At 50.8% G+C, this 22847-nt stretch overlaps 1 protein-coding gene across 1 annotated transcript in view; it reads right to left on the bottom strand.

Annotated features, from left to right (window-relative positions):
- Positions 1 to 5799: 5799 nt before the first annotated feature.
- Positions 5800 to 22847, bottom strand: part of STARD8 (StAR related lipid transfer domain containing 8) — a 32233-nt gene continuing 15185 nt past the window's right edge. Inside the window, exons 2-13 of the mRNA XM_081081486.1 lie at positions 17336 to 17407; positions 15294 to 15357; positions 12643 to 14051; positions 11816 to 11989; positions 10674 to 10833; positions 10015 to 10213; positions 9518 to 9728; positions 9102 to 9216; positions 8607 to 8831; positions 7451 to 7668; positions 7175 to 7351; positions 5800 to 7024 (exon numbers count right to left, since the gene is read on the bottom strand). Of these exons, the coding sequence (XP_080937612.1) occupies positions 6907 to 7024; positions 7175 to 7351; positions 7451 to 7668; positions 8607 to 8831; positions 9102 to 9216; positions 9518 to 9728; positions 10015 to 10213; positions 10674 to 10833; positions 11816 to 11989; positions 12643 to 14051; positions 15294 to 15350 (3063 nt within the window). The 5' untranslated portion in view covers positions 15351 to 15357; positions 17336 to 17407 and the 3' untranslated portion in view covers positions 5800 to 6906. The remainder of the gene's footprint in view (positions 7025 to 7174; positions 7352 to 7450; positions 7669 to 8606; positions 8832 to 9101; positions 9217 to 9517; positions 9729 to 10014; positions 10214 to 10673; positions 10834 to 11815; positions 11990 to 12642; positions 14052 to 15293; positions 15358 to 17335; positions 17408 to 22847) is intronic.

Raw genomic sequence — 22847 nt, 5'->3', positions numbered from 1 at the left:
AGATGTGCCCTTGGTCTCTATTCCATCCCAGGCCCTCTCCATTGGCTCAAGATACCATCTGCCTATCTTAGAGGCTGTGGAAGCTCAGGACCAACCTAGGGCCCTTAGTGACCACAGCCAGAATCTTGGTGGCAGGGCACAGCAGGCCAACTCCCAGCAGGCCGCGGGGGTGAGCTGGAAGCATAGGAGGGCAGCCTCTACACCACTGTGCATGTATGCCCTCTTCCCTCCCTCCTGGTCTCACTTCCTTCATTCAGCCAGCTTTCCTCAAATGTATTCCCTCCTTTGTTCAACAGCTCTCACAGCTACAGCTATTGATTCCCTCCCCACTGTGCCCCCTGCCCCCTCCCACACACACATATACACATGGAAGCCACCAGCTGGAGGTAGCAGTGTCCTCTCCCTTTGCACAGGGCTGTAGTGGAAAGAAGATGGGCTTGGGAGTCTGGAGGAAAGTCCCAGGTCATCTGCTTATTTGCTGCATACCTCAGGGCAAGTCTCATTGCTGCTTGGACTCTCAGAACCCCATCCAGAAAAAGGTGATGCTAGCACCTCAAAGGGCACTTTGGAGGTTGAAATGATATCCTATGTGGGAAAATACAATGCATTGTGCCTGATATACAGTAGGAACTCAGTACCCAGGAGTTCCCTGCTAGGCAGCAGAATAATTTGATACTGTCCTCACCCACTCTTCCCCAGGTTTCTTTGAGCTCCAGTGTCCTCTCCCATCTCATAGCCCCAACTTCACATACTCTACTGTCTCCCTGATTTCACAAATATTTAACTGTATTCAGTACACACTCTGAGCTCCCTGAACACTGGTTCTTCTAGACCAGACCCTATGCTGGACATGGGGCCACAGAGGTGACTCACCTGGTCTTTGTCTTCTATGTCACAGCCTAGGAAAGGAGAGACTGGCTTGTACATTTGAGGGTAGTTTTGTGTGATAAAAAGTCCACTTGAAAAGTGCTTCAAGAGCTCATGGGTGGGTTAGTTAGGAAAGGCTGGCTGAGTCGGGAAAGGTGTGAACAGCTAGAGAGGATATGGGGAGGCAAGCCAAATAAGGGGGTCTTATAGAACAATGTCTTGGAGTGAATGAGGTAACATAATACAGGTACCTTGGAGATATTGCAGGTTTGGTCCCAAACCACTGTAATAAAGTGATATAGTAAAGTTAGTCACATGGAATTTTTGGTTTCCCAGTCCATATAAAAGTTATGTTTATACTGTGTTGTAGTCTGTGAAGTGTGTAATAGCATTATGTCTAAAAAAGAACAATGTATATGCCTTAATTAAAAATACTACTTTATTGCTAAAAAAAAAAATACTATAGCCATCATCTGAGCCATCAGTCAGTTGTAATGTTTTTGCTAGTGGAGGGTCTTGCCTCAATGTTGATGAAAATCCATTATCTGTGAAGAGCAATAAAATGTGGCCTGAAATGCTCCCTTTGTGCCATTATTCTATTGGGTACTGTGTTGGGATACATGGGCTCCTCTCAACACCCTAGCAAGAGAGGCATTCCTGTACCCATTTTACAAATAAGAGAACTGAGGCTGAGAGAGCAAAGTTGTTTGCTCTAGGTCACACTGCTAAGAAATGGCAGAGCCAAGATTTAAACACACCACTGGGTGTCTCCAGATGCCTTTCTTAGCTCCCCAAGTGGGACACTATGATGAACTCAGAGAAACCCCAGATTAATGGAGGGAGAGAGCAAACCTTGCTGGAAGTTTCAGGGATGACTTCATAGTGTAGCTATATCAAAATTGAGTGTTGCCAGACTGGTGAGGTTTAAGGGTAATAACATTTTGTGATAATCAACCTACATTGATAAGGAATCCACACATCTCTCTGAGCCTCATTTTATATATGGGGAAATAGAACCCAAAAAGGTTAAATAACTTGCCACAGCTAAGAACTGGCAGAGCTGAAACTTGAACCTGGGTCCTCTGAGTTCAAGGCAGTCCTACATCCACTCCTGAAAGAGGTAACTAAAGGAACATGTCTGGGACATGACTGGAGAAGAGAAAAAAAGGAGGGGAAATATTTGGTGGATATCTGGAGGCTGCATTGTGGGGTCCCGAAGGCCACAGTTTGGTAGTCATTAGGGGAGGAGGCATAGACAGTTTTTGAGCCAGAAAGTCATAGGATGATACTTGACTTTAGAAAGATTCACCTGGTACCATGTATAGGTGAAAATGGGCAGGAGGATAGAAAGGAGGTGAGGGACTCTTTTCTAATATCCAGGTAGAAGGGTGTGCAATATCAAGTGGGGCATTGTATCCAGCATAGGCTGGATATAGGAGATGCTGTGGAGGTAGAATAGATGGAACATGGCTAATTCCCCTTTAGATCCATGTGATCTGGCTCTTATGACCCCATCTCCTCCCACTATCCCCTTGCTCCCTGTACCCCAGCCATGCTAACCATCTGCTCATCTGGAAAAAATGGCAACTTTGTCCTCATTCCAAGGTCATTGTACTTGCTTACTATGTCCTCTGCTCAGGATTCTTCACCTTGGATCTTTGTGTGTCTGATTCCTTATGCTCCCTCAGGTCTTAGCTTAAATGGTCCCTCACATATTCACAGAGGCCCTCTCTGACCACCCTATTGAAGTAACTGCCCAGTCACTACCACCTCACTCTGCTTTATTGCCTTCATCACCTTTATCATAGCCGAAGTTAGCTTGTGCATTTGTCTACCATCTACAACCCTCCACTCACCCATCTAGTAGAATGTGCACTAAAGGCATAGTCCCAACAAGGTGGATCCTTGTTGGTTTTGTTCACTGCTGTATTCTCTGCACCTCAACAAAGTCTGGAACGTAACAGACATTCCACAACTACTTGCTTAATGGCAGAATGTATGAGTGTTTGGATGGATGGATGGATAGATGGATGGATGGATGGATGGATGGATGGTGGATGGATGGATGCATGCATTTGGTTGTGAGGAGAGGTGAGGAGAGAGGGCTTATGCCTGAGACAGAGCAGGCAACAGGAAACAAACTGTGTGTTGGAAGATGATGAATTTGATTTGGGCCTCCAGGTGAAACAATGGATGTCAGCAAGGTCCCTAAAGAGCAAGGTGGTCCAAGGAGGAGTAGGATAAGAAAGAACATGGAGGAATGTTTTTGGATGAGGTGGGGAAGAGGGAGGAGAGAAGCGGGAGGGGCAAGGAAAGAAGGTTAGGAGCTATGGTCAAAGAAGTGGGAAGAGAGTTCCTTGCCTGGATGAAGGTGGGCTCAAGAAGGAAGATGTGGCCATGGGGCCACATTATCAAGGAAGAAGTGGAGTGAAAGCCAATCAGTAGTTAGGATACAAAGAGGTCATTGGAATGTTTTGAGTCTGCTGAGGAGGTAGGTGTGTCCAGAATGGTGGAACCTGAGGCTGTGGTGTCCCAAAAGGGTAGGTAGGTCCTTGATGCCAAGCAAAAAATGATATGCGTACCCCACCCACCCACCCATCCATGCAGGCCTACACCTTCTCCATAGAGCCTGACTGTCAGGAAGGAAGCAGAGCAGAGGAAACTACCACATACTCATGTCCACTATCTGCTAGGCACTGTGCAGCCACGTTCACATTAGCTCATTTAACATTGTTGACAACCTTGCAAGATATAAATGATTATCTTCTGTGAGGAAAGAGGAATCAGAAATATTGAAGTGTCACTAAAGTTCACACAGCCAGGCAATGATATAGGCAATCTGAACCTGAGTCTGTCTACCATTGACTCTCAGCCATTCCAGCAACAGAGCACTAGAAAATAATAGATAAAATCTCACACATAGATTGTCCAATTCCCACACGGGCTTCACCCACAGCTTGGTTTCTTTGAGGTACTGGGTCAGTGGAAGCAGAAGAGAAGAAAGTATAGGCAATGGTGTTGGGAATTTGGGGGTGAAAGCTCTCTGGCACCAGGGAAAGGGAAAGGCCAACTCAGGGTGGGTGGAGATATAAGACTGAGGGCTAGAAAGAAATGGTTATGGATGATGTTCACAATGTGTGTGGCAGTGAGGGGCCTGGGCAGCCTCATCATCATGACACCTATTCCCATGTCTATTGGCCATGGCAGTGCATTCATGGACTGCACAGTAATCCAGGCAGAGCTAGGCAAGCATGAAAGCCTCTGCTTTATGTAGGAGGAATAACACTAAAGTGTAGAGAAGCTCCCCTGCTTGGCACTGCCTCTTCCAGAGCCAGACATAAGGGAGCCACACTGGGCAGCTAATCCAGAGTGGCAGAGTCTAGGGCCGAATGGTTGGGCAAATCCTTCCAAGAGCCTCCCTCATAACTCTTTTCCTGTCCTTCGCAACAATCACATGGGTGGTGATTTTCATACCACCCATTAACAGAATGCTCAACCCCATCCTCTGTACCATCAGCCAGCCTCCTTTCATGCCCATGTGGGGCAGTGTCTGTGCCAAAAAGTCCCCTGGCTGCCTGCCTTGAAAACTACTGGCCAGAGCTTCAGTAGTTCCTTAACACCAGTGCTGCTTGAGCCAACTCCCACCCCAAAACACAAATTGCTTTTTCAAAGGCAAGGGGCTAACAGGCCCTCTGCTCACCTTGTTCCTCTCCAGGGCTAGACCCAGACACCCAGGCAGCAGCAGAGAGGAAATAACAAAGGTCTGTAGGGGCAGATAAACCCAGGAGAACGGAAGGAGGTGACAGTAAAATGGGACCTGACAGGCACCCTGACCTGTTCAGGCTGGGTAGAGGTGCAGACCGGGGCAGGCCAACCTGATGACTTACTGAGGCTGACTTGTGACAAGGTATCCCTGTTTTCCCTACAAGGAAGAAGAGAAGGGGGGAGAGGGAGGGAGGGAGGAAGAAAGGGAGGGAGGGAGGGAGGGAGGGAGAGAGAGAGAGAGAGAGAGAGAGAGAGAGAGAGAGAGAGATCCAGGCTACTCTACAGCACTCAAGGGATGAAAACACAGATTTGACTGCAAAGCCTATACTCTCTCTAGCTGCCCCTTAGAGGCTGGGAATTTTCTTGCTACAATAACCAAGGAGAGGCAAGTTTATTTCTCCAGGGAAGTCAAAATAATGGGGTCCTTTTAGTCTCCTGGGTTTTGCTGGCCACTGGAACCAGGCCAAGAGTTGCTACAGGGGGCTCAGACCTCTTATAACCTGGCTTATGAGTGCAACAGCTTCCCCCAGCCTCCAGGGGCTGGGTCTCCACTATTTGTCCTTCAGTCCAAGCTGTGTATAGCAGGGGAAAAATGGAGAGCATAGCCATAACATCTCTATGACTACTATCAGGACTCTTGAGGGCATGCACATGCGCTGTTCAGGTGGGGGACCCTAGCTAAGAAAGGGGATGGGATCTGCAGCTTCTGCCCAAGTCCTGGCTTCTTAGAATTCTGCCTGAACACCCCCAAATCACCTCCCAAAGAGAAGAGCTGAGGCCTTTCCCCCATTCCTCCTGTGACCTCCCTGAGTCTTAGGCCAGTAATGCTCACAGCCTCTGACCCTAACACCAAGTCCCTAACCCATAACCTCAGCAAAGACAGCTACACAGCCAGAGTGTATCTTTAGTAATGCTTTATTGTTCTTCTGAGGGGGTTATGTGGCTCCTGCTCTCCACCTCCCTTGTCTCATCTTAAGTGCCCTGCCGCCCACCCCACTCCCAACCATAGATTATAGCACACTTATGATATAACATATCTGTGTGCATATAGATGTGTGTATGTATATATATATATGTATCTACATATACACAAATATATATATATATATATATACATATTATGACTGTACAGTATTTATAGGTACAAGTAAAATAGACTTAAAAATTACAACATTGGCTAGGAGCCATCCCACTTCATTTTATTCAGCCAAAAGAAGAATAAATCATGAGCTGGCATTTGAGTGGCACTTGAATTTCCACATGAACCAAGACATCCAATGGGTGTGATAGATCAGGTTTGGATCTTTCTCTAACTGGCTGAGGTAACACTAGGCCCTTCCATCTGGCCAGCTGGCCACCTGAGTCGGGGGCCAGGTCTTTGCTTGAAGAAGGGGTTGTTATGTCAGCCTCATACCACAGGCACAAAGAGCCGGAGAAGGGATGCCATCTGCTTCTGCTCGGCCTGTGTGGTGGGACTGAGCTTGTTTACTCTCCAGACATGGAAGTGCATGGCCAAAGGCTGCACCGAGACCCCACGGAGTGGCAGATCAAGTGTGGGGCCCATTCCAGGGGAAACTGGTTCATTGGTCTCTTGAGACATGAAAAAGGAAGGTCCCTCTTTCACTCTCATGTCCCAAGCTATCCCAAATCGTCATGTTGCTGACTAGGGGCCCATCAGTAACCACTCTTTAAATCAGCCTCATAAAAATTAGCATCGTATTTACACAAATAAAACACTTCTTGGTCATTGGGGCTGCCCTCTGCTCTACCCCTGTGCCCATCCACTCCCATCCAATTTATTTGGAAAAGCCAGTTTACAGCCAATGATGGGTCCAGAGGCAGGACCAGAACCGTCTGCTCAACCTCAAAGAGACCCTAGTACCAAACAGGATGGCCTGGCCTCTCTGAAGGGCAGAGAGCTGGGAGCACACACTGCCCTCTCCTTCCATCCCTGCAGATGAAGAGCCAGTAAGGCTTCAGTTTGACTGGTGACTCCCTGGCCTGGAGGGCAGCAGCGGTCTTCTTGGATCCTCTCTCTCAGGAGGGCATAAAACAGATTCAGGGATGGAGGTGGAGGTGGTGTGAAGATGGGACACTGAAATTCTTCTTCCCATGTATGTGGAGAGGAACTTCAGGAGATGGGGACAGGCAGCTGGGTGTGGGGAATAGCTCTGCCCCTGGAGGCAGCATTGGGGGCTACTGTGCTCTCATTCCCCCCTTACTCCTTTGGTACCATGGAGGCTGGGTGGTGTCACTTAGGAACCAGGCTGAAGTTCACAATTTTGTCTCAGGGCCATCTGCCTGCAGGATGGGAAAGGAGTCCCGGATCTTTGCCACTTCCATGGCACACAGGTGCCCAAAGACTTTGTTATACCAGTCTGGAGAACGGCCCCTGGGGAGATAGAAGCAGATAGGTATGAGCCATGGGTTCTTACCAGGAGCCCTTTCCAGGAGGAAAGAAGAAAGAACTTGCCCCAGTCTCCAGAGCTCAACAGCATGGGGCACAGGCAAGGAGGGTGCCAAGGCAAAGGGGGCCTGGTACCTCAGGTCAGCACGGCAGATATGGGTGAGTCGGGAGCGACCCAGGCCACAAGGCTCCATGAGGTACTGGGAAGTGAGCATCAGGGCCCGCACCCCAGACTCTGGCACAGGTTGCTCAGGATCCAGGGACTGGGAGACAAGCAAGCAACCCCCACGAGGCAGGTCAGAACGCCACATCCTGTGGGGAAGGGACATAACATTCAGGTTCCTGAAGCTGGTTCCTACCCCACCTCCTCTGTTCCCTAAGCACAGCAGGGTGGCATCTGGAGTCCCTCACCGAAGCACCACGAAGTCACGGCAGGGATGGGGTGCCATGCTGTCGGTGACATAGTGGTACAGCTCCACACCCGGCATCAGGGCTTCCAGGACCTGGGCCCGCAGCAGGTCCTCATCCCAGAGGGCCCGTTCCCGCAGAACACGGTGTAGCACCACAGCTGGAGGGGCCGCCACCTCTGTGGATGCCTTCCACACACGCAGGGGGTGCCCGTCTGATGCCTGCAGATCATGTGAACAGGGACAGGAGACAGCTGTCAGGGCTGAAGAACTCCCATTAACCCCCCAGTCCTGGCCTTCCCTCACTCCAATCCCTGAGGAGGAAAGGCTGCAAGGCTATTGTGCTAACCCTTGTCACACCCAGACAGGCCATCCCTGTGTTCCCTGTCCTCTCTCTCTTCCAGATGTCTGCTTCTCCACCTGCTCGAGAGCACAGAGATGACAGACACACATTTTCTGAGGCCTGCTAGGTTCTACCATGAAATGGGCACAGTGCTTGGAATTTCTGGAAGTGAACAGGAAGAGAAGATGGTGATGGTCTTCAAGGAACGTAACATCTAGCACTGTCCCCAAGAAGTAGACAGTGGAGAGCAACAAAAGCTGCCTTTTACTGAGCCTTTTGTATGTGCCAGGCACTGGGCTGGCTTCTCACCCCAACCCTGAAAGGGAGGTTTCATTGTGCCTGGTTTATATATGGTAAACCTCGGGTGTGCAGTCTTACTCGTAACCAGAATCCAAGAAAGAACACGGCTGTGCAAGAGAGAGAGAGAAAGAAACCACCTCCAGCCCAGGGCATGACAGGAGGCGCTGAATGGAGAAAAGGGCATATCAAGTTGGGGCTCACAGTGGCTTGGGAAATGTAATGCTTGGAACAGGTCACTCCAGGTAGCACATCATCAGGGGCAGAAGCACAGTGTGACTGTGGTGCAGGGAGAGATGGGAGGTGAAGCTCTAAAAGTAGTGACATGTCTGGAGAGAGGTTTTGGAAAGATAATTCTGGCAAAATGATCCTTTCGTCTCATTTATTCTTGCTTTGCTGGCTGACATTCTCCACATATCAGGCCAAGGCACAACAGCACTGACAAGGCAGCCCCTTTCTTTGGGATCCTTGGTTCCCTGGCCTGCATCAAGCCCTCTCCTATCCCCACGGCAGTACTCACTTTCCTGCAAGCCAGTTCCGTGTCCTGGGGCCCTGGCACGCTCATCCAGCCCTTGAAGCGCTCAGCAGCATCACGCAGCAGCTCCTGGACACTCTCTTCCATGTAGAGGTTCAGGCTCACACCAGCAGCCTGGGCCTGCCGCAGCTCAGCCAGGGCTGGGCCAGGAGGGCTGAGCTCAGCTGCACTGTAGGAGCCACACAATTGCAGCACCATGTCCTGGGGTACCTGACAGGACACACACACACTCTGGGCTGGGGCCATGAGGAGCAAGCAGCAGAGGGTCAGGAAGCCTCAGTTCAAGAGCCCACAGAGTCTGTCAGGTTCATATTCATGGATGGGGCAGCCTGGCTACTACAGTGAGGTAGGGGAGAAACCTTGCAGGGAAGAGTTGGAAGTAGGAGGTTGAGGGGCACGTGTCCAGTCTTGGATATAAAGGTCGGACCTGATGGTTCCCCCAAGTCTGGGAGGTAGGCATCATGGCCTGTAGTTACTCACCTGGAAAAGTTTCTTACAGTCACTGATCATATGTGATAAGCCCTGGGTGGCCGCCATGTTCTCACTCAGGTCCCTAGGGCCTGGCCGGCCAACTAGGCTGCGTTTGCTCTTGATCCTGGAGAGAAAGGATGAGAGGAGAGTATGGAATAGGGTAGGAGAAAATATGGCTAATAGGCTGGTTTCCAATTCTCAGGAAGCCAGCTTGCCAGTCCAGACACAAAACAACCTGCTGTCTTTCAAGGCCCAGTTTTACAGCATCCAACCTGTCCCAGGCCCCTGAGGAGTCAGGCTGACCTCTTGTGGTGATGCCTGGGAACTGCAGTGTCAGCCATCAAGGGCTCAAGGGCCTGAAGTCCAATGGGGTTGGGAGACCAAACCCTCCCTGCCTGGTCTGAACACAAGTTACCCTGTTTCACCTGGGTGAAGGACTATCCTTCTTGGAGACGTTGAGGTGGAAGATGGAGGGTGCCAGGCACACTGCCAGGTTTCCGGCTGTCATCTGGTTTTCCTCAGCAGAGGCAATGTCACTTAGGAAATAGAGCAGGGTCTGCAGCACCTCTCGGTTCTCATCAGGAAGCAGTAAAGTGGCAGCTTGCGCTGCTGCCAACCACTGATCCTTGGGGAGGACTGTGGGGAAGGAATGGAAAAGGGCTTCCTTATTATCCTGGAGCCTACTGTTTCTAGGAACACAGAGGAAACAGTTGTCCCAAGGGAATCTAGTTAGAGAGAAGGGCAAAGGTGGGCTCTGGTAGGTCTCTGGGTGCAAGATCAGGCTCTGCTCAAATGCACAGTTTAACCTTAGGTAAGTCCCTGCCTTTCCTCAGGGCCTCAGTCTATCCTTCCATATAGTGGGTTTGGGGGAATAGAACATGTTTACTCTCTTTGATAGTTGAGAATGGGGCAGGTGACTCACGCTGGTAGATCTGCAGGAAAGTGGTGGTGAGCTTGCTGGTGAAGATAGGCTCGGGTAGGTCTCGAAAATACTGCTTCAGCAGGTCAGCCACATCATAGGCAGACTGGCCCTCGTAGCAGACATTGTCGGGGGAGGACTCGTTCATTTGGCGCAGGTTCTGGATCCTAGACTTCACCCCAGACTTGCGGAATATGCCCACCTAGCCCATGCAGGACAGGGAGGGAGGGAAACATGGAGGGGGAGACTGTGAGGCCAGGAGTCACAAGTGTAGGCCATCCCAGAAACTTCCAAGCCCAGCAGGTCTCCTGCTGAGCAGGGTTGGAAAGAAATGGCAAAACTAAAGAAAAGTGTTTTTATAGCCTCAGGCCGGGGAGAAACACGGCTTTAGTGGAAATGAGTAAGAAAAGGGGGACCTAGACTAATGCAGGCTCTTAGAAGTTGGGGATTACATTGCCTGGACCAGAAAGATGCTGGTACAGAGCTGGAGAGAAAGAAGCTTTGGTTCCATCCTTGCTGGGTCTTCCTGAGGCTAGAAAAGGTCTCTGGTGGGCCGACCAAGGGGGAAGCAGCTTCTCAACCCAATTTCTTAGCTTTGGACTTCTTCCCCATTGCTATCTCTCTGCAGGTTCCCCGGGGGGCAGGGCACGGGGGGAGCTCACCTGGTCCAGACACTGGCTGCGCAGGTAGCGCATGGCTTGCTGAATGCTCTGTGGCAGTGGCTGTCCTGTGCGTTGCACATGGATGAGAGGCGGCACCCCAAACACATGCTGGCCCCGGTAATCTGGGGTTTTGTTCCTTTTCATGAACTTGGGCACTGACCTGTTTGGAGGAGTGACAGAGATCAGGAATGGGCTTGTGGTAGGCTAGGACGCAGCTTGGAGACTGTCTTCAGTCTTGGGGGCTCTGGCCGGAGTGAGTGGGGGTAAGAAACACACCACATCCCCAGAATCAACATTCACTAAGCACCTTCTCTGGGCCCAGCCCTAAGAAGTCACAGAGGAACACAGAGAGCTCTCAGTCTCAGTTAAAGAAATATCTGAGTCAACAGGCAGTGACAGTACATGTAGCCAGTAGTGGACCAAGAACTTAGGGGAAGAACCATGAAGGAGAGGAACTGCAACTAGTGGATCAGGGAAGGCTTCAGAGAGGGGTAGAAATTCAATGGGCTCTTGAGAAATAAGTAAGCATTGTCCTGGAGGAGGAATGGGGAAAAGGCATTCCAGGCCAAGAGAAAAGTGTGGACAATAGCAAAGAGGCAAGGAAAGGAGCATGGCACATTCAGGGAAGGTTTTCTGGCCCATACAGTGGTGTTGCTTACGAGTGGCAGGCGAAAGAGCCTGATAGATGGGGCAGGACCGAACATGAAAGGATCATGTTGGGAAGGAAACTGGCAATGCCGAACCACAGAGCCACAGAAGGGTGCTTATTTGAAGAGTGACAACCAAAGCTGCATTTTAAGACAACCTCACTGATGGTAGCATGGATGTTGCATTAGAGGGGGTACAACTCAAGGACCTCGTGTTCCCCTCCCCCACCCTCACCCCTCCTCGCACATGGCACACATACTCCCATGCACCTTATGTACAGTATACCCTCTGACACACACACACACACATACACACAAGCCACCCAGAGCAATGCCAACCTCTTAGGCCACGGCTCCTCCAGCCCCTTGGCACATCCCACCACTCCATTGACCTGTGGGCTCTGCCTGTCTACACCTGCTTTTTGGAGCTGATCCTCCCAGGGCCTTGGAGTAGGGGCAGGGAGGAAGCCGTGACCATGGCCCAGGGGCACTCACCAGCCCCAGCCCTGTTTGTGGGGCACAGTGTACTTCTCCATGAAGGCTGTGAGCCGCAGCAGAGAGCCCTTGTGCAGGAGGTGGATCTGGCTGGCAAACTGCCGGTTGATCTCCAGTGACTCCGAGTTCAGGCTGGGACGATGAGAGTTCTGGAAGCTGTGCCAACGGAGCTTCCTGGTAAGGGATGGGGGATGGGGATGGGGGTAGAAAGCCAGAGGAGCCGGGTTGGGTCAACCTTAGAATGGGCTGTGTTCTTCTGGCCCCTTTTTTCTCCCAAAAGAAAGAAAATGCATGGAGATGGGACCATTGTCAGCATTGCTGCTAGGCCACAGGGTGGAAAAAGCTTAGTCTTAGCTTCCAGGGCTGCCCGGTGGCCCAGACACTGTCAGGGAAGTGACAGCAAAGCTCAGGCTCCTCTAGTGCCAGCAAGTAGTACCAGCTCCTACCCTTCCAGGACTTCAGTGAATAGGTTGCTCTGAGAAATCCAGAATGGCAAAGCTAGGGATCAAAGCTCATCTCTTCTAATGCCCTCGATTTATACATGGGAAAACTGGGGCCCAAAGAGAAGCTAGAATTTGCTCAAGACCACAGCAGAGGCAGGTCCTAAACCTAACATTCTGGATTGCTGAGTCCTGTACTATTGTTGTTTCCCTCCTGTAACTGAGTGCCTAGAGGCAATCAGCTAGCTCCCAAGAACCTGCCCCTGGGCCTCATAACCAAAAAATTGGCTGGGGTGGGATAGGGTTTGAAAATGGAGGGAGGAATTAAGAAGGGAAGAGACAGAGACAGCAGAGCTCCTTGCCCCTTTCCCTACCCTGAACTCCCACCTGCAGGGTCTGGTAAGTGAGGCCCCAACGCCTGAATCTCGTCGTTCACGGGGTGCTGATGCCTGGAGTCCAATCGGGGACCCTGAAGCCTCAGCCTCATTCATGGAGTTCCCACTACTGTCCAGTTCGCTGGAGGAGGCCACAGTGTCAGAAATGGAGTTCCCTTCCACAGACAGGCTAGAGGCAGAAGTGGGTTCCCTGCTTGAATTCGCCTCCTGCTCATTATCCTGGATTGGGCCAAGTGGCTTGGTCTCAGCCTGTGCCTGGAGCTCAGCTGAGGCTTGAGCTGGGACAACCGTCTGGACATCAGCCTGGCCCAGGGCTGAGGACTCTCTGTGGGCCAGAGCGTCTACCTGGCCCAGAGCCTCAGGCTGACCTTCTACCTCAACTGTGGCTATTTCTACTGATGAAGTGGCCTCTTCTTCCTCATCTTCTTCCTCTTCCTTATCTCCAGGCTCCAGGTCTGGGTACATGGCCTGAGACCAAAGTTCTACCCGTTGTTGCAGTCCCCACACTTGCTGGAGGATGTCATCTAGGTGGGCATAGCTGCCACCATCCTCTTCTTCATCTTCGGCCTCAGCCCCAGCCAGTATAGGCTCAGTTGAATACAGCTCAGGCATGTTGTCATAGGTGCTGGCATGGCTGCCTGTGGAGCCACAGGAGCCCCGGCGCCCTCCGCAGCCCCAGCGCCTACCTGGCTGCCAATCAGCCAAACGGTGTCCATCTTCAGTACACAGGTTCTCAATGGACAAGGAGCGAGGGAATGTGCCTGGTTGGTGGTCCCCAGGTACATGCACCAGGTAGTCACCCCTGTGTATCCGCTGAGGATGCCGGAGCATGGCCACAGGCCAGACCTCCCAGCCCCTCTGAGTCTCAGCGCCACTGCCACTGCCACTGCCACTGCCACTGCCTGAGGTGTCTGCCTGGTTCTTGGCCCTATATAATCTAGCTGAGAGAAAGCCACGGCGGCTCCGGAAAGAGGAACCTTTAGTGGCCTTCTCTGAGGTGACTGGGCTATGCTCAGGCTCAGCTTGCCGGCTGCCACCCTTTTCCTTCCGCCTCAGAGACTCGAGGTGCTTGAGGAAGCTACAGGAATGGCGCTTCTTGGCCTTGTCCTGGGGACCCTCTTGGCCCTGGGTGGGGCTGAGGAGGGACCGGTCACTTGGGCTGGGGGCACTGCCTAGCAAGGGCAGGTCCACTGGCTCAGATGGTAGGCTCACGGTGATGGCCGGCAGAGAGGTGGCACTAAGCTCAGTGAGGACACTCTCACAGCTGGAGGTCACTAGTAGTCCAGGGCTCGGTGGGGCCAGCAGGTCAGAAGAGCCCATGGGAGACCAGCATTTACTTTCTCGCTGCAAGACCCAGGGATTGCCGATGGTACATTGCTCTTCCTCTTCTGAGTCTTCATTCTGGGAAGGGCACCACAGGGTCGTGTCAAAGAAGTCCACCCACAAGCCCTTGCTTGTACTCTGCTCTACTTCAAATGCTTGGGGGACCTTGAGGCAAAGGGCCCTGCTCTTTGGCTGATGACATGTCCTAGAAGGGGGGTGGGGACTGGCTCTGGGAGTGCTAGAAGAAGGAAGCCAGGAGTCATAGATGGAGCCCAGATGGATGGTAAAGGTCATCTGGTTGATCTAATCCCTCTCCATTTACAGATAGTGAAACCCAGACCCACAAATGAGAAGTCACTTGCCCAAGGTCATACAATGTCATTCAAGAAGTCAGTGAGTGACAGAGCCAGGCTAGAATCCAGGAGTCTTGACCTCCTGTCCTCAACAACCTCTCAGATCTGGGCTAGTCTCAGATCAGAATCACAAAATGCCAGAGCTGGGAGAAGATTTTTCTCATTTTCTAATTTGCAAGGTGGGAAAACTAAGGCCCAGAGTGAGAAAGAGACTTGCCTGAGGTCACTGAGCAGTCAGTGGGGACCAGGTCCCAGGGGTTTTCTGCTTCTCAGGTAAGGGGTCTGGCAACTTGGCTGATACACCTGGTTAAAGGCCTCTGGGAAAGAAAGCCCCAGAGGAAACCCACAAAACCTGACCCAGGGCAGGATGGGGTCATCAGGTCCATATCCTAGGGCTACATGCAAACCAACAGTCCTTAAGGTTTCTACAATCCCAGACTGGCAGAGTGAGAAAGGCCTTTGGGACCTATAAATCCTCCCCGAAACTAGATTCACTGTAGAGATGGAGAAAATGAGGCTCAGAGGGAAAAGACTTGGTGTGAGTAAAGGACCCTGTCTTCTAAGATTATATAGGTCATGATTTTTCCATCACATTATTATGTTTCTACCCCCTAGTCAAGGAATTTTTGTCATCACAGAGCAGGGAGTTGAGGCAGATGGATTTCCTTAAGGAACGGCCATCTCTAGGTCAAGTTATTAGTAAACCTAACAGGTAGAAATGGGCTGAAGGGGTGGAAGAGGCCAATAGTCAGGGTACTTATTCTCATACTCCAGACTCTAGACTAGGCTTGCCAAAACCCAGAGGTCTCATTAAGCCTTCTACAACCTACTTCCAGGCTGGAACAAGGCACTAATCTGGACATCCTGGACTCTGGGGACACTGGAGCTAGTTTCAAAAGTGGTTTGTGTATGTTTAAGTTCCCCATGGAATCACAAGGTCACAGACCCCACTCCTGCCATGACTCACCTTCTTGGATTGAAAATGAACCTCCAGTTTCATCGAGGCACAATTGTTCAAGGTCATCAGCCTCCTGCAAGGAAACAAAGCAGTGCTCATCCAAGGGTCCCAACCCCAAAGTCTTCAGGGCACAACCTATCAAGACACTCCAAAGATTCACATACCCAGACAATGAAACTTTGTGAAGGTTTCAGTGCTAGACACAATGCTGGGGAGATTATGGCCTCTGTTCTCTGAGAGCTTATAGATGTGAAAACAAACTGCTACAGAAATGAGAAAGGTTCAAGAACAAAGTAGACAGAAGGCACAGCAGGCACACAGAGGGTGGGACAAGGAAGTTCCATGAATGGAGGGGTTGTAATTAGATAAGGCTTCTTGGAAGACAGAAATGGTATTTGGAGGGAGAAAGGCAGAGGGACTCCTATCCCAGAATTCAACAGGAGCTTGGGAAAAGGTAGAGAGGGAAACAGTAGACAGACTAGTGTAGTTATGAGAGGGGACCGAAGCTGATAAGGTTGGTCAAAACCAGATTGCAAAGGGCCTCAGGTATCATGCTAAAAAGCTTTGGATTTTCCCTTCAGGCAGTGACACATTTTAAATAGAGGAGTGAGTGCACACCTGGAAACAGATTCTAGTGGCTGTTGGGCCACTGGGCCATGACAAGGAGGGGAATGCAGAGATGAAAGCAGAAAGGCCAATTAGGAGGCTATGATGGACCCAAGAAGTCATGGTTTGATCTCAAACCAGGGTCGAGCTGATGTACTAGTAAGTAGAGAGGGGACAAATCAGAGTATGGTCTGTGGGACCTAACTGAAGGGAGAAAAGAATCAAGGACTAGTGTTTGCTTTCCAGCTAGAATGCCTGGTTGGGTGAGGGTGTCACAGACCCAGAAGACAGAGTGAGCAGCATGACTGCAGTAGATGAACTTTGTTAGTAGCTGAGGCTCCTCCTGTGTTAGGGGAACAGGAATTTTTAACACAAGGAAGCCCTAAGCTGGGCCCTAGCCTCCAGGTGTGGCCCTCAGCCCCATACCTGCACAGGGCCCCCAAAGAGTCCTTGTCCAGAAAACCGTGGTCCTTCTTCACAGAGCCAATATCCAAGGGAAATGAACCTTCTGTATGGCAGAGAGAAGCCAAGATGAGTTGAGGGTGGTTGGTCAGAAATTCTGCCAGGGGCCCTTGAGTTGGAAAAGGGAGGCTGGGGAAGCAGGAAGGCAGGCCAGCAAGTATAGAGCAGAAGGAGGATGCCTAGAGGAAAGGAAGAGTCCAGGAAGCTCAGGTTGGCTATCATTAGAAAGAATGAGGAGAGGTCTGGAAGGCAGAGCTGGACAAGAAGGCCCATCGGTCAATGAGGCAGGTCCATGGGGGAAAGCAGGCCTGAGGTGGCTGCCAAGAATCAGCATGGGCTCCCTCATTTCCCTTTGAATCCTGGGCTGCTCAAACAGGGAACCTCCTCCCTGACCCAAGGTGAACTGGGGGACCAGAGAGAATGAGGACAGAAGAAACACTTCCTACTGTTACCCATAGCATGGTCCCAGTCCCTGGGGTTTAGGGAGAATAGATGAGAGAGGAAGGAAAAGGGAGGAGGTGAGAGCAGCCAGAAAATCCCACACCTCTCTGCCTTATTGGTAAAATCAGCCCATTGATTCATTTCCTAACATTCATTGAGCATCTACTTTGGGCCAGACACTGGGGACACAATAGCAAATAAGATAGAAAGGGTCCTTGCCTTTATGGGCTTCCCACTCTCCTGGGGGCAAAAGACAAACAATACATAAAACAAACAAGAGAATGAAGTAATAAATGCTACAAAAGACATCAGCCAAAGTGTTGGGGTAAAGAGAGGCTGGGTGGGGGCTATTCCTAGAAAGGTGATCTGCAGAGGCCTGCTGGGGCTGTGACTTTTGAGCTGTCCTGAAGAATGAGAGGGGCCAGCCAGGCAGAGGGCCAGGGTACACAGCTTCTTGTGCAGTCAGAGAAAGGATCTGATTTGCTCCACTTTACATATGAAAAAAATGGAGAGATAAGGAGGTTAGGGAAGGGGATCCTTACCTTCAAATAACTGAGCATACTGAGGAAATCCTGTTGCTTGGAGCCACTCACATGCTTTTTTGGCCTCAGCTTCTAAAACAGAACAGAGGGGGATAATGAGGCAGAGAAATGGGGTTAGCAAGGGTGCTGCCTGCTGCCTCACTTCCAGCAGGTAGGCACCTCTAGTTCTGGTGATCCAGAAATAGCAAGAGAAGCATGGAGGAGCCGGCACATTTGCTTCATGTCACAGCCAGCTAGGGTTTACCCTCTACTCCCCAAGCCCCACTCATTCCCCGTATGCTCGGAGACCTCTTTCTTGAATTTCCTTTCTTGAACCTCATTCATATTTTTTTAAAAATCCTTACCCGAGGATATTTTTTTCATTGGTTTTTAGAGAGAATGGAAGGGAGGGGGAGGGAAAGAGAGAGAGAAAGATCCATGTGAGAGAGAGACACATTGATTGGTGCCTCCTTCACTCACCATTACCTAGGCTGAGGATCGATCCTACAACCTAGGTACTTGCCCTTGACTGGGAATCGAACCAGAGACCCTTTGGTCCGCGGGCCAATGCTCTAACCACTGAGAAAAACCAGCTTAGGGCTCTTGAGCCTCATTCTTTACTTGCCCAATGCCAAAGAACAGAACCCTCCCAGGACTGTCTGGGATCAAGGAGTACTCCTGGAAGGGAGAGGCACAGCTGTGTCTTCAACCCTCTTTCTCAGGGAGCCATGCCCTTCTATGGCCTGAGTAGACCATCCTAGTCTAGCTGGGGAGATGAAATGTTCACCAATCATTAGTCTCTTTCTCCTCACCATATCTAACATTCTCTAGCACTTTCATAACCAAATCTCACTGAACACACACACAAGAAGCTGTGAAGAAGTTTTTACTATCCCCATTTCTTAGATCTCAAAATCAGCTCAGAAAGGAAGGGCTCGTCTACAGTTTCCAAGTTGATAGGGTAGCAATCTCAGGGCTGGAGTCCAAGTTCAGTCTGACTCCAGCTCAGGGTTCCCTCTTCTGACATGGTGGCTGCCCCAGTGTTCTTCTTCCTCTACCACTCATCAAGTTCCAGCTCTCTCTCCTCTGGGAGCCTCCCAGGACTGCCCCACCTCTCCCCTGAGACTGGTCTATTTGCAGCATAACCCAGTACTGACTGTCATGCTGACAGTGCCGGCCTATGGGCGTCTTGGAGGGCAATGGCCGGGTCAGCCTCCTGCCTCTGCTCTGGGAGTTCCTGGCACTGAGCAGGACACCCTGCCAGCCTCAGTGCAGACATGCTGCTGGACTGCAGCCACAGAGGAGGCCCTACTGGCCCAGTGTAGGCTGAGTGCCAGCAGCGAAGCCCTGGGACTGCTCAGGCAGCTATTTGTCCCTACCTGGCATTGAGGATGGGGCGGGCTGCTGGCTCAGCAGAGCTGCTCTAGCCACGAGTCCTGTCCCCATTTCCAACATTTTCTTAGTACCTGTGACCAAGGAACTCCAAGGAGACTGGTGGGGTTTTTCCTAGGCAGCAAGTGTGCCCTCCCACAAAGAATCCAGGATGAGAACCTTGCAGCCGGGACTGACAATTTAAAGTACAAAATTGCATTTCAGATATGCTGTTTGGGTAGAGGAGGAAAGAGTATGGGAAGGTAGAAGTTGGTAAGAAAAACTAACAAGATCCTCAAGGGTCACACACTAATGAGGGGGAGAAAAGAAGGCTCTGCAGCCCCTGAGTGCTTTCTGGGGAAAATGGGATGAGCAGGGTTGCACACTTGTGCATTTTTGCAAGTGTGTGCACCTGGTGTTGCACCCTGGTATCTGCTTCTGCGTATAGCTGCATCCAAGTTTGCTCATGTCCATGATCCACATGGATTGGTGTGGACTTATGCGCTTGCATACATACCCTGTAGGCCCCTTGGTCTGTGTATGCACCTGCATCCGTGTATATGTGCATGTTTCTTGTTACTGCAACTCTCTAACCTATGAATAAGAGCTAGAAATCACCAGGACCTCCAAGAGATCCTGGAAAGCATTTGTTCCCAGCTAGCACTACCTTAGGCCCTCTGGCAGAAGGCAATGCAGGCCTGGGAAAGGCTCCAGGTCTCTAGGCAGATGGTGGTCTGGAAGATGGGGGGTGTGGTAAGAGCAGTGTGAAGGGACTTCACACCCACCCAGGGAGCATTTGAGGGACAGGATTTTGCTACTAGGACAGTTGAGCTGACTGCTGCACCCACCACCTAATCTCTTACTCCTGCTACACACCCAAGAGAAGGGCCTTCCCTGTCCTCAGAGCCCCTCCCAGCATCCAGCTCTGCTTTCCTGTCATTAAGACAAAGAGGAGGTGCCAAAGGAGGGACCAGATTGGAGATTCTAGAAAGGTGAGCATAAAAGGAAATAGTGACACCTAAAGGGCCATGAGTTTGATATGGCCACCCAAGTCAGGGGAGCCAATCCCTAAGGATAGTCATGCATGTCACACACTTGAAATCCACTACAGCCCCTTGTCACTCATGGTTTGAGGCAGAACAAAAAGAGAAGGGAGGAGAGAGGCATCCACCTATCCATTATTCTTGTGCCCCTCCCTAAGCGGGGAGGCAGAGCACAGTGATCAAGTCCTATATCTGCCTGAGCCATAGGGTCCATGGGAGAGAGGTGGGCTGCCTGCTCTCCTAATGCTAGGCAGTGGCCCTAACCAGGGTTGGTGGGAAGGAGATCAGCTCATTCAAGTGAGTGCCAATTTGTTTCATTCATACTTAGGGCCCTCTAGCCCCTGCTATTCAAAGTGTGGTCCCTGGACCAGCAGCAGCAGCATCAAACTGGGAGCATGTTAGACACACTGGGGCCAAGCTCACTGAACTGGATCTCCATTAAACTAGATCCTCAGGTGATTTGCAGCACATTAAATTTTGAGAAGCGCTGACCTAAACCACTTAGCTCAGGGATTCTCATCCTTGTGTGCACATTAGAATCAACTAAGAAGTTTAAAAGTACCAATTCCCGCCCTAACCAGTTTGGCTCAGTGGATGGAGCCTCGGCCTGCGGACTGAAGGATCCCGGGTTCGATTCCGGGCAGGGGTATGTACCTTGGTTGCGGGCACATCCCCGGTGGGGATGTGCAGGAGGCAGCTGATTGGTGATTCTCTGTCATTGATGTTTCTAACTCTCTATCCCTCTCCCTTCCTCTCTGTAAAAAAATCAATAAAATACATTTTAGAAAAATACCAATTCCCCAAGGTCCCATCCCCAAAGGCTGATTTTATTGGTCTATGGTGGAACTCTCCAAATCAGTATTTTAAAAAAGCTACAGTATGGAGCATGCTAAGGCCGAGGGGACTTTTCCAAGTCACACAGTGTTAAATGTCATTACTGAGACTATGACCCTGATTTTCAAATTCCATGTCCATCACTCTTCTTCGTGGTATTATGTATACTTGCCCTCAGATGCCAGGTAAACAAGGGGTTTAGACTCAAAGGAACTAACTCCAAACCCTCAAACTTGTTTTCTGTCCCTTCTGGTCTAGTGGAGTGACAAGCTTGAGTTTAAATCTCAGAGCTGTCAGTCAGTAGCTCTCTGACATTGGGCAAGTTGCTTAGACTCAGTTTCCTCCTTGGCAAAATAAGAGCATTCAAAAAAATACTGGACAGAAAAATATCCCTGACATGTAGTACCAAGCACTCAACAAATAAGTTCCCTCCCCACCAAGCCTCCCAAGGAAAAAGAGGAAAGGGGAGAAAGAGGCCCAGCTAGAGTTCGCTTCTGGGTCTAGAAAATGGCATCATCCATATCACTGTCAGAATTGGAGCCAAATGGCTCAGGAAATTGAGATTCTGAGGCAGAAGTTTCACAATAGCTCAAAAAGACAAAGGAGCCCAGAAGTCCGAAGCAGGGCTCTAGCCTGAATCCCCAGCAGCCTTCCCTGGCAGGAATCTGGAGAATGTAATAAGTTATTGCCCCAACAGGGTGTCAGAGACATTGGCTCCCTGACAACATACCACCCCATGGAGAGCTGGAAGGCCCTGAAGCCCCCTCCCAGATGAGCAGTCAGGGATTAAGGGCTGAGCTAAGGTGTTTTGCCTTCGTCCCTCCACCTGGCCAGCCTGCCCAGCTCCAGGTGGCCCAGACTGAGGACTGCCTTATGTGCCTGGCAGGGAGACTGACATGGGGCAGGCTGAGAATAATAATGTAGAAATGTCTGCCTGTGGCTCTTGGTCCTGCCTGTGTCCAGATATGCAGATTCCAGTAGTTTCAGCCTCCATATCAGGGGTAGAGAACATCCGGCCTGTGGGCCATATAAGTACAGAAAAATCATTTGGTCTGGCCCTGCCAAGGTATTAGGGGTGAATTAATTAAATGTTTGGCCAAATATAGCAAGCTAATTTTTAAGTTGATAACTTTGTACGGCCTGAGAATCTATACTAATAAAAGGGTAATATGCTAATTAGACTGGGAGATCTTCCAGGAGACCTTCCAGATGTTTTCTGGACAAAGCCATGGTGGCGGGGCTGAGGTAGAGGCAGTTAGAGGCCAAGAGGGGAGGACAGTTGTGGGTGATCAGGCTGGTGGGGGGCGGGGCCATTGGGGGTAAGCAGACCAGCAGGGGGGCCAGTTGGGGGCAAACAGGCCATCAGTGGGGGTCAGTTGGAGGTGATCAGGACAGCGAGGGGGGGGGGCAGTTTGGAGTGAGCAGGCCAGCAGGGGGGGCAATTGGGGGTTATCAGGTTGGCAGGGGGGCATTTGGGGGCAAGCAGGCCAGTGGCGGGGGGCAGTTGGGGGCAAGTAGGCCGGCAGGCAGAGTGGTTAGGGGCAATCAGGCAGGCAGGCAGGCAGGTGAGTGGTTAGGAGCCAGCAGTCCCGGATTGCGAGAGGGATGTCCGACTGCCGGTTTAGGCCTGAACCCTGTAAACCAGCAGTAGGACATTTTTCGAGGGGTCCCAGATTGGGAGGGTGCAGGCCAGGCTGAGGAACACCCCCTCCCCCGTGCACAAATTTCGTGCACTGGGCCACTAGTGATGTTACAAACATCCAAATGGCCCTTCGCAGAAAAAAGGTTCCCCCACCCCTGCTCTATATCATGCAAGCTGTGCTCTGGCCAAGACTAGGCTGATATGCCAGGACAGGTCAGGGATGGCACCAGCTGGCACAAGCTGGATTCCATTGAGATTTAAGCCCAAACTCTCCCCCTGTGGAGGAGCCCAGCTGAATCGAGCCAAAAAAAAAAATGGGGGAAAGGCATACTAGAGAGCTCTAGAGTCAAATCTGGCCTCAGGGCCACAGTCACAAGTCTCCTGAAAGGAGCATCAAATAAGGACCGGCTGAGCAGAAGCAGATGCTTTTCGAGGTCAGTGATGGTATCTGCACCTACACTTTCACAGGCCACATACCAGGGGTCCTCTTAGCACAGAGCACTTTTTCTGTGCAGAGAAGGATACAATGAGGAGAAAAGCAGGACTTCTGATCTTGGGCTGCACTCTATAAGGGTAGAATTTATGCATCCAGGAGAAAGGCAGCAACATTCCCCTGGAATAAATGCAATAATGCCCAACAGGA

Source organism: Myotis nattereri, assembly GCF_964212035.1.
Source record: "Myotis nattereri genome assembly, chromosome: X".
NCBI classification, from domain to species: Eukaryota; Metazoa; Chordata; class Mammalia; order Chiroptera; family Vespertilionidae; genus Myotis; species Myotis nattereri.
This window is presented reverse-complemented; position numbering and strand designations above follow the sequence as displayed.